The sequence below is a fragment of the Anomaloglossus baeobatrachus genome, chromosome 2, assembly GCF_048569485.1.
Source record: "Anomaloglossus baeobatrachus isolate aAnoBae1 chromosome 2, aAnoBae1.hap1, whole genome shotgun sequence".
NCBI classification, from domain to species: Eukaryota; Metazoa; Chordata; class Amphibia; order Anura; family Aromobatidae; genus Anomaloglossus; species Anomaloglossus baeobatrachus.
In genome coordinates, this window is record NC_134354.1 from 684633888 (window position 1) to 684646029 (window position 12142).

At 39.5% G+C, this 12142-nt stretch overlaps 1 protein-coding gene across 1 annotated transcript; it reads right to left on the reverse strand.

The window, feature by feature from the left end:
• Nucleotides 1–7581: 7581 nt before the first annotated feature.
• LOC142290559 (uncharacterized) lies at nt 7582–10373 on the reverse strand. The gene is made up of 3 exons (XM_075334517.1): nt 10181–10373; nt 9332–9482; nt 7582–9227 (listed from the first exon to the last, which is right to left on the reverse strand). Exons 1-3 carry the CDS (start codon nt 10365–10367, stop codon nt 8054–8056), a joined length of 1512 nt encoding a protein of 503 aa, XP_075190632.1. The 5' UTR covers nt 10368–10373; the 3' UTR covers nt 7582–8053.
• Between the last annotated feature and the right edge of the window lie 1769 nt (nt 10374–12142).

The following is a 12142-nucleotide window of genomic DNA, read 5'->3' on the forward strand; positions in this document are numbered from 1 at the left end:
GTTTCGTGCACTGTTAGTTGCAGTATTTGGTTCATTGGCGGGTTTGTGGTCTTGAGGAGAGGACTTGGGTACCAGCCTCTGATATTCATACTAAGCGCCTGGTAAGGAATTTTCACCGCCTCCATCCAGAGAAACTGGATCCTGAGGGATACTGTATTTAGAGGAAGGGGTACTGTCACAAGGAGATTTTTGCAGGCATCGCCATCTGTCATGGAGGCGTCAGAATATGTGGAAATTACAGATTCTGGCACTCTGGCTGCTAGCTTCTCTGAGGCAGCGCAGGGAGACGTGGGCATCGACTTACAGGCTTAGGAAGCCTAGCAAGAGTTCAACTCTGCTGGGCCGCTTGTTAGTCTCTTTGATCACATGCTCTGGGGGAGCCAATCATGTTGGCTTCTCTCTTATACAGTCATATGAAAAAGTTTGGGCACCCCTATTAATGTTAACCTTTTTTCTTTATAACAATTTGGGTTTTTGCAACAGCTATTTCAGTTTCATATATCTAATAACTGATGGACTGAGTAATATTTCTGGATTGAAATGAGGTTTATTGTACTAACAGAAAATGTGCAATCCGCATTTTAACAATATTTGACCAGTGCAAAAGTATGGGCACCCTTATCAATTTTTTGATTTGAACACTCCTAACTACTTTTTACTGACTTACTAAAGCACTAAATTGGTTTTGTAACCTCATTGAGCTTTGAACTTCATAGACAGGTGTATCCAATCATGAGAAAAGGTATTTAATGTGGCCACTTGCAAGTTGATCTCCTATTTGAATCTCCTATAGAAGAGTGGCATCATGGGCTCCTCAAAACAACTCTCAAATGATCTGAAAACAAAGATTATTCAACATAGTTGTTCAGGGGAAGGATACAAAAAGTTGTCTCAGAAACTGTCAGTTTCCACTGTGAGAAACATAGTAAGGAAATGGAAGAACACAGGTACAGTTCTTGTTAAACCCAGAAGTGGAAGGCCAAAAAAAATATCAGAAAGGCAGAGAAGAAGAATGGTGAGAACAGTCAAGGACAATCCACAGACCACCTCCAAAGACCTGCAGCATCATCTTGCTGCAGATGGTGTCACTGTGCATCGGTCAACAATACAGCGCACATTGCACAAGAAGAAGCTGTATGGGAGAGTGATGTGAAAGAAGCCGTTTCTACAAGCACGCCACAAACAGAGTCGCCTGAGGTATGCAAAAGCACATTTGGACAAGCCAGTTACATTTTGGAAGAAGGTCCTGTGGACTGATGAAACAAAGATTGAGTTGTTTGGTCATTCAAAAAGTCGTTATGCATGGAGGCAAAAAAACACGGCATTCCAAGAAAGCACTTGCTACCCACAGTAAAATTTGGTGGAGGTTCCATCATGCTTTGGGGCTGTGTGGCCAATGCCGGCACCAGGAATCTTGTTAAAGTTGAGGGTCGCATGGATTCAACTCAGTATCAGCAGATTCTTGACAATAATGTGCAAGAATCAGTGACGAAGTTGAAGTTACGCAGGGGATGGATATTTCAGCAAGACAATGATCCAAAACACCGCTCCAAATCTACTCAGTCATTCATGCAGAGGAACAATTACAATGTTCTGGAATGGCCATCCCAGTCCCTAGACCTGAATATCATTGAAAATCTGTGGGATGATTTGAAGCATGCTGTCCATGCTCGGCGACCATCAAACTTAACTGAACTGGAATTGTTTTGTAAACAGGAGTGGTCAAATATACCTTCATCCAGGATCCAGGAACTCATTAAAAGCTACAGGAAGCGACTAGAGGCTGTTATTTCTGCAAAAGGAGGATCTGCAAAATATTAATGTCACTTTTATGTTGAGGTGCCCATACTTTTGCACCGGTCAAATTTTGTTTAAATGCGGATTGCACATTTTCTGTTAGTACAATAAACCTCATTTCAGTCCAGAAATATTACTCAGTCCATCAGTTATTAGATATATGAAACTGAAACAGCTGTTGCAAAAACTCAAATTGTTATAAAGAAAAAAGGTTAACATTAATAGGGGTGCCCAAACTGTTTCATATGACTGTATATGTTGACTGGACTATTTCATTAATAACAACTATAGTTTACCTATAATAAATGTAAAGTCCAGCTCTCCGTATTGCCCATCCTTGTCCGTTATGGAGCTTGGAATAATTCTGCGTTGCCATAGCCAGCGTAATCCAAAGACGAAAAGATAGAAATCCGTCTCTTCAGCGTACAAATCCTTCTATATTTAGTTTATAAGAAGTACATTAGACAGCGAACAATGAGCTCATGAATAGCATGGTCAACGCGTTTCAAGTGCGTTTAGCACTCTTAGTTATGATACTTAGTTATGACCAATAAATCTTAAAGCGTTTTCAGACCGATAAACACAACGGCATGTTAATTACTTAATTCAGTGATTAACTCAACCAGATCACGCTGATAAAACATGATGAATACAATATGAAACAAACACAATTACTAAATTTACAAAAGTTTAAGATACATTCTATGAGTATAATTAGCTAGATTTGCAACATGAGAGTATATACATTTATATACTCTCCACAAAAGTGAAAACAATCAGATTGGCACATTTCTGTTGTTCAGCTTTGTAGTTTTATTTTTATATGTACTTTTTTTGTTAGATTTTTTGATATATTATTGGATTATTTTTTTAAGTCATTATTATTTAAATAAAGAATATAAAAATAAAACTACACATTTCAATAACAGAAATGTGCTGATCTGATTGTTTTCACTTTTGCGGTGTGTACATAAATGTATATACTCTTGTGTTGCAACTTTAACTATATTCTTGGCTTGTTTGTATTTTTAACTTCTGTAAATTTAGTAAAATAATCGTGTATATTCATGTTGTATTCACCATGAGCTTGTTGAGTTAATGACTGAATTAATTAATTAACATACCAGTTTGTCTATCGGTATAAAATCTATTTAAGATTCATTGGTCGTTTGGCTCTGTATCATTGCTTAGGGTCTCGTCACATCTAGCGACGTTCCAGCGATCCCACCAGTGATCTGACCTGGCAGGGATCACTGGACCAGCGATACATGGTTGCTGGTGAGCTGTCAATCAGGCAGATCTCCACAGTGATCAGAGACCAGCCAGATCAGAGACGCTGTACTTGGTAGCCAGGGTACACATTGGGTAACTATGCAAAGCGCTTTGTATAGTTACCCGATGTGTACCCTGGCTACGTGTGCAGGGAGCCGGCGTCTGGCAGCATGTAACCGGCGTACGCTGGTAACCATGGTACACATCGGGTAACTAAGCATATTTGCATATTTAACCCGATGTGTACCATGGTTACCAGCGTACGCCGGTTACAGGCTGCCAGACACCGGCTCCCTGCACATTCAGATCGCAGGTCTCCCGCAGTCAAACACGGCGATGCATGCTGCACAGCGGGAGACCAACGAGCAAAAAATGGTCCTGATCGTTTTGTAACGATCAGCGACCTCGCAGCAGGGGCCCGCTAGCTGCTGCTTGTCACACACAAAGATATCGCTGGCGAGGTTGCTGATACGTCACAAAACCTGTGACGTTTCAGTGATCTCGCTAGCGATCTCCCTGTGTGTGACAGGGGCTTAAGAGTGCTACACGCACTTGAAATGCATTATTCATGCGCTCACTGTTTGCTGTCTAATGCACTTCCTATGAACCAAATAAAGAAGAATGTGTATATTTTAGAGCCGGATTTCAATTTTTCTTCTTTGGATAGTTTACCTATGTTGATCTGGTGAGGTATTGGGATCCAAACTTACTGGTGGTGGTTGTGCATTATTCCTGTGAGCGCTTGTGGTGTTAACCCTTGTTATCTTTTTGTTGCTTCCTGCCTGCTCCTGCTTTTCTCCTTAGTCTCTTACTATTTGTTCCAGTGAGTTTATAGTGTGTTTGAGTTTTGGTTTTCCCCTCTCTGTCTTATTATGTGTTACCATCATACTCCTGCCCCTTCCTTTTCTGGGAGGGGCTAACAGATTAAATCTGGTCAAGAGAACAAGACAATAGCCAGGCATGGGACTTAGGCATCTTAAGTATTAGGGGTAAACCTAAGCTTGTGACATTTTGCTATTAAATTTCAAAGAATGTTCCTGCCATTAACTTTTATCATTTGTACATACAATAAACAAAAGATCATTATAAATCCTATCAAGAACAACATTTGCTTGGAGTTTGTATGTTCTCCCCATGTTTATGTAGGTTTCCTCCTGGTTCTCCGGTTTCCTCCCACATCGTTCATTGTATCCTGCGCGCATTGCAGCAGGCTTTGTTTCCGGGTGTTCAATTGCCGGCTTCAGATGTGCACTGCGCATGCGCAGTGCGTGTCTAAAATTGACAAGGAGAACCCGGAAGAGAAGCCTGCTGCAATGCGCGCAGGATACAATGAACGATGGGGACGTCGCTCCATGGTATCACGCCCACAGGGGCGTGATACCACAGAAATATGCAGACGTCCATAGGGCAAGGTGCCGCCCCTGTGACCACATTCCCTGCTATTTACATAGGAAATATGAAGGTAATAAAACGTTTTTTATTACTTTCATATTATACAATTTTATAACACAGGGATGAGTAGGGAGGTGTAATTAGGGCACACATGCGTCTGCTGATAGGTCAGAACGCATATTCTAGGTGACAGGTTCCCTTTAAGTTAGTAAAAACCTTCTTGTTTTTTATTTTCTTGTACACTTTATTCCTAAAACTAATTAAAACAAAATTAAAATCCTTTCCTGGATTTCAAAGAGGCACACTGTCACTCTCATTTTTTATGGATCACCTCCGAGACCAACTTCCTGAATAATTCTGTGTAATCGTGAGTCAGACTTGAAGACCTGCTTTTATGACACAGAGGATTGAAAACTTTACTGGTTAGCTCATTGTAACTCAATCTTGTGTCGCTCCCAGGAGGCAGTCTATATACTTTATCTAGAATGATGTAGGTTATATCCAACAAGTTACATACCCTCCCATTGCTGTTAGGCTGCTTTCACACATCCGGCTTGAGCTGTGCGGCTCAATCCGGCTGTGCAAGCTATGCAACAGATGCGGTGAAAACACCGCATCCTTTGCATAAGTTTTTCCCATGCGGCCCGTCCGGTTTTTGCCGCTTGCGGCATGCTACTGAGCATGCGCAGTGGCAAAAACCGCATGCGTCGGCCGGATGCAGTTTTTGCTGCATCGCGCCGCATCCGGCCGCCATAGGCATGCATTGAAAAATGCGGCGCAATGCAGTTTTTTTGCCGCACGAAAAAACGTGCCAGGCAACGTTCCATCCGGCCGCCGCATCGGCTAAATCTGCCGCATGCGGCAAAAACCGGATGGAACGCAAGGCCTTGCAGCACAATGCGGCACTAATTAAAGTCTATGCAGAAAAAACGCAACCGGCAGCAAAAAAAAACAGTTGTGATTTTCCTGCAAAGTGCCGGATTGTGCCGCATTGCAGAAACCGGAGGTGTGAAAGCAGCCTTAGGCCTCTGCCACACTCACGTGTAAAAAACGTACGTTTGGTGTAGTCCGTTTTTTGTGTCCGTGTTCCGTATTTGCAGTCCGTTTTTCCCCTCCGTGTGGTGTCCGTATGCATATCGTGTGTCATACGTGTGTACGTGTGTGCGTTTTCCTGTGCGTGAAATACGTCAGTGTGTGTTCCGTGTGCAGTCCGTTTTTTGTGCGTGTTTCACATGTTTCACACATTGAGATAATGGTGATTACTTGGAATTAAATGACACATAGGTGTATGTGATTAGGACATAAATATAAGTTAACTATAAACTGTTTCCTGCTTGTATTATGCCTTGGAGCACCTATGTGTTGAGACAAAATTGTCGCAATGCCATTATCCACGGAGGCCTTAGTGTTTTTATGTTGGATTATATCTCGTCGTTTTGGCGTTCGACGCCACATGTTGCAATATGATAATGTAAGAAGAACCAGATTGTGGGTGCATCCACTAATGATGATGCGGCCTATGCATGGTCATTTCCATACTTTATTTTTTGAGTTACGGAATTTCCCAGATAAGTTTTTTTCATACTGCCGGTTGTCAGTTGAGAGTTTTGATTACTTACTAAATATTTTACGACCTCATTTGCAACATCAGGACACTTGGATGCGGCTTTCCATTTCCCCAGAGGAGAGATTTATGGTGACTCTGAGGTATTATATTTGTTATTTTTGTAATTTGTGTAAATGTGTTATTTTTCACATTGAAATGTGTAATTGATCTTTATTGATCTAATCTCATTTTTGATTCAATGTTTCTGTTTTCTTATGATTGTTTTAATTTAAAAAAACATAGTGTTAATTGTAAATCATTGTTTGTCTTGTTTTCATAGATTCTTGGCGACTGGTCAATCTTTTAGTGCTTTACATTTTGATTTTTTGTTGGGTCGATCAACCATTGCCGTTATAGTACGTCACACATGCGACATGATATGGCAACATTTAAAAGAAGAAATGATGCCTCAGCCAAACAGAGAAGATTGGTTGAAAATCTCTAAGGGCTTCAAGGACTCTGTTGACTTTCCTAACTGCATAGGAGCTTTGGATGGCAAGCATTTCAGAGTAAAAAAGCCACCAAACTCTGGGTCACGTTATTTCAATTTTCATAAGTTTTTTTCCGTTGTTATTTTGGCATTGGTTGACACAGAATACCGTTTTATTTATGCAGACATTGGGGCCTATGGTAGTGCCTCAGATGCCCGTATTTTCCGTTCATCAAGATTAGCCCAACGCCTGCAAGACAATTCATTATTGATCCCCCCTCCAGTTGCCCTACCTGGTACATCTGGACCGTTGGCACCATATGTGATGGTAGCAGATGCAGGATTTGCATTATCCAAACATGTTATGCGACCATATCCAAGGAGATCCATTGATGACAGGAAACAGTACTTTAATAATCGGCTAACTAAAGCAAGACGTTATGTGGAGTGTGCATTTGGTATTTTAGCTAACAAATGGCGCATTTATCAGACAACGATTCAGTTGCAGCCAACCTTTGTCACATCTGTACTCAAGGCTACCATAGTGCTTCACAATTACTGTCGGATACATGAAGGAGGAACTTATGTGGATGATGAATTTCAGATAAACCATGTTGTTAATCCCACAGGTGAACCTATGTCTCATAATTCCGTGACATCTGGTTTACAAATTAGAAATTTATTTACTGATTACTTTAATTGTTTTGATGATACTAATAATAGTGATGATTGTTAAGATTGTGATGGTTTTTTGTTGATAAAAATATAAATTTTTTTTATTATAGGAACTTGGTTAAATTTTCTCAACATCTAAGAGCTTAAATCAAACTAGTATTAAAGGGCAAATGCGTTAATCATAAACTGACATTTCTGTTAGCAACATGGTTTTCTGAATGTTGTATGTATGTGTATGTACATTTCTGTGTTACTATCATGTTTTAGGAAACTTATTTTAAACTTACAACATTAATAATGTTAATCGTCTATTGAAAAAATGCAATATTATTAATAAATATCAATAATAAACATGTTTCTTTTCTTCAAAAACAGAATCTTTTATTAAGAATAAGCATATTAATCCATAAAGTAAGGATGTTATTTTTTCACATCCACATTAAAAATGTACATATTGTTCATCTTGTGTTAAATTTTTCTAAATGTAAATTTTGATGGTATTCTTCATAACATACAAAATATACTTTACATACAAGAGTAATTGTAAAGAAAATGTGTGCATTGCTTACAATGTTGAAAAATGTCGGCCAATTACGTTGCTATCATGTTGGACATTGACATAGACCAAAAAATTGTAAACTGTGTTTTCAGAATATTAGAACTAATCTAACCATCAAATTGGTTGGGTAAAAATGTGTTCATAAAATTACAAAAATAAAGGCCATAAAACATATATGTGATCCGTCACTAAGTATAATCACACATGTTTTTTAAATCTTTTCAACTCTGAGTTTGCACATTTTTGGAAATCCCTCTTTTTTAACATTTTGACACATTCATCAGATTTGTTGTTTGATTGTTAAGATTAACAAAAATGTGCATCACAAGTCAACAAGATCTTCTAGTGAAGTAACCTGAGTGTTGCTGAGTATGTTGTTTTGTGTGGCCTCAGAAATGGTATTTTCAGGAATGGAAGCAGTTGTTTGCTGAACAACATTCCTATTACTAGCTACAGTAGTGTGTGGAACAGTCTGTTGCATGCTGGTTTGTCCCAACACATTGCCTGTGGTTGAGTACACCTGTGGATCTACATGGGTAATTGGGTATTGTGTGTGTGTATGTTGTTGACCTTGAGGATAGTTGACTGATGTTTGTAAGTGTGGTGTAGGTAACATAGTTGAGATTGGATAATGAGGCATCATGAATGATTGTGGGTATGTTGAACCTGGAAACAAATTAGGTAAACCACCAATATTTGTGGGTTGAGTAAAGTAACTAGTAGTTTGAGTTGGTTGTAAATTCATATAGTTCATGGGTTGCTGTGAGGTAGCACTTTGTACAGTGCTTAAGGCACCAGTATTGGTTGCAACATACCCTTGTCTAATTGGTGTTGGGAATAACGTACTTGAAGCAATTGAAGGTTGTCCAGATTGTTGTAATAGTGGATTATTGACTATTACAGTTGCCATTGTTGTTTGTGTTGAAATTGTATTTTGATTGTCTGTTGTGTTTGGGACTGTATGTTGTTGCATAATGGTACGCCAATTTTCTATGGCCTCATACACTCTCACTGGTTCCTGTTCTGCCTGACTAGCTGACAGTAGGGTAAGCATAGCAGCTCTTACACGTTCCTGCCTATCTGAAGGAATTTTGGTTAAGCTAGTAGATAAAGACCGACAAAAACGCTCGGCATCTGTTTCTGGAATTAAAGTGTTCATTATGTGAATAATGCGTGTGTCAATTATTTCCGGTAAGGATCTCATTTCCTCAGGTCTGCGGATTCTTCTTGCACGTAGAGGTTGTGGTGCAAAACGTGGAAGTACATTTGTTTGTGTTGATTGTGTAGCTGGTGTGGTTGTTTGTTGCGTTGATGAGCCTTGGGTGTTGGTTTGTGCACTCTCTGTCCCACCCTCATGTGATTCATTTGCTGCATCTTGTTGAGTCTCAGGAATTTCAATGTCTTCTCTGGCAGGTTCTTGTTCTGATGCTGAGGTGGCTGTAGCAGAGGGACCTGCTGTTGGTTCATCATCTGATTCGTCAAGATTATCCTCCGTTCTATAAGAAATGAAAAAACAGATTACAATCTTAACATTTATCTTTGTCCAATTATCTTCAGGGGGTTCTTTTTTTTTTTTTTTTTAAACAAAAAAAAAACTTACTGTGTAACTTCTAAGATGGGTGCTAGGAAGCTTATTTGTTCATAATAAATATATCTGCGTTTGCGGCCTTGGCTGGATGAGGATGGTATAGGGTTGTACTCCCTTCGGTACTGATCACGGGCTGAACGCCAACGCCTTTTTACCAAGTCAACTGTGGAAAATAAAAAAATATGTCACTTGCAACATTCTCCATAAATCTGCACACATTAATTTAAATAATGTTTGCGAAATGTAATATACAATTTAACACAATTATGTTGGTCAAATACTTTGGATTAAATATAATTTATTTAGATATTCTTCATTCAAAAACATGTTTAGACATTCACACATAACCAAATAATATTTCTGAATAATTATATTTTAAGTAATTGTCATCTATATTTAAATTATAATTTGGTGTTTTTGCAATGACATTTGGCTATCAATTACTAGAAATATTATTTGATACATGTAGGTAATGATATTGACATGTCATTTTAAACAATTTTATTTTAAAAAAAAAAAAATACAAGATTTTCAATTGTGATACTAAATTTAGACTAATACAACAGGGAATTTAAAAACACATGACAGTTTAATCAGTTAATTAAGTAAATTCATGAAGAATTCCAAGTCAGATTACAAATTTAAGTATACTTTGATTTTTGACACTTATGAAAGTTTGGTGATACTATGAAAAAATTGTACAGGAACTCAATATATTGAGTAGTACATATACCAATTCTTCTCATAGGATTTTACACTAAAAGACAACATAACTATGCCAAAACAATCACAGTTTGAAAGTATGAAAAAATCCAAATATAGATATTACATAAATAACTATAAAAAAATACAACAACTTACCATATTTAGCACGCTTTGCAGGAGAACATCTAGACCATGCATTATTGGGGTACACTTCCTCAGCTACTTGATTCCAATGGCGCTCAACTGTCAGTCGGTCATGGTAACCATCTACACGTGTATCCCATAATGGTGGGTGAGTCTCGACAGCTGTTATAAGTTTCTCCGTGTCCACCCGTGGTGCCATTATTATATTTCGAAGACGAAAGTTTGCTCAAAATAGATCTTGCAATACACAGAACTACAACTTCTTGCTTGCTCACTCCTTCTGCAAATGCACAGTTAGTTTTGTGCAAAAAAATATGTTAGCTACGCCACCTGAAAGTATTTCAGAGTGTAACAAACTTTCTAATTAAAACACGGACACGGACCACACGGATAGCATACGGAGGCCATCCGTATCACGTACGTGTAAACACGGACCCATAGGATTTAATGGATCCGTGAGGACGTGATGCCGGTGGAAAACGGACATGTCAGCGCTTTTTCGACACGCTCAAACGTACGCACGGAACGGACACACGCTCCGTGCGCAAACACTGACGTGAGGCTTTTTAGATTAAAAATAGTATGTCAACATCAGCACGTGTCTCCGGTACGTGCAAAAAATGCCAAAAACGTACCGGAGGCACGGATGTGTGGCGCAGGCCTTAGGCTGTTATAATGAGGGACCACCCCATACCTTTTGAGATTTCCCAGCCCTAACCCCATTTTTGGAAGGAGGAATGGAGAATCATCTTTCCCTTTTCTGATTACTCAGTTCTAGTGTTGAGCGAGTATGCTTGTCACTACTCGGTACTCGCACGAGTATCACTGTACTCGGGCTACTCGGCGGGTACCGAGTAATTTCGCGATACTCATGCTGTACTCGTGGTCTTCATGTTGGCGCTCTTTTGAGAGCCAGCCCTCATGCAGGGATTGGCTGGCAGACCGCAATGCCACAGCCCTGTTACTTGTGGAATTGCAGTGATTGGCCGGCCCTCACAGAATGACCGTGCCTTTAGTCCGACACTTCCCCGCTCGGCTACGGCCCCTCCCGCACTCCACTCCGCGTGTATATATATATGCACGCTTACACACACACGCACGTTTTTTTTTTTAATTTACAGTTTTATGGTTTCTACATGCTGCCGGTGGTCATTTCACAAAAATACTCGGGTCTCCCATAGGATAACATTGGACTCGGTGCTCGGGCCGAGTACACGAGTATCTTGGGATGCTCGGCCCGAGCCTCGAGCACCCGAGCTTTTTAGTACTCGCTCATCACTACTCAGTTCCTTTATCACCAGCCTTTTTTTTACTACATCACAATGCTATCCTGATGAAATCTTATTGAGTCCTCATAGTGAAACACCTGGTAAATGCCACAAGTGCCTGGTGGACAGCTCTGTGGAGAAAAGCACAACCTCCTAATGAAACTTTGGCTCCAAAACATGCAAGATCTTTGATTCATGGAGTATCTGATCTCTCAATTGCATACACATCATGATGACTTTCTGAAGAAGGGACATTATTGGTTAGAAAAGCAACATTCAGACGAGTATAAAGCATTTTTGACTATATAGCCATCTCCTTACAAGATGATGGGCACTCATGGGGTGGAATAAGGATGCAGTTATGCTCATTTCTCTATCAACAGGCTGAGTTGTATTATACGTGTGTATCTGCTAAGGCGACAAGCTATCTTACATTTTATTTGTCATCAATTTTTTTATAATTATAACCTATTATAATGGTAAACTACATGAACTATATATGCAAATCTATAGTAAGAAAAAGTACAGCATTTAATACTCAGACATCGAGTAACCTTATGGACTCCCCGCCAGACACAGATAAGCATGCTCCAAACTAATGGGCTTCAACTGTGCTGATAATGTAGCTTTATCTATGACCAGCAGTGTAAAAACGCCACTCGTCTAACAGCTATAGGTTAACATACCGAAATTTAAAGCAGCTAAT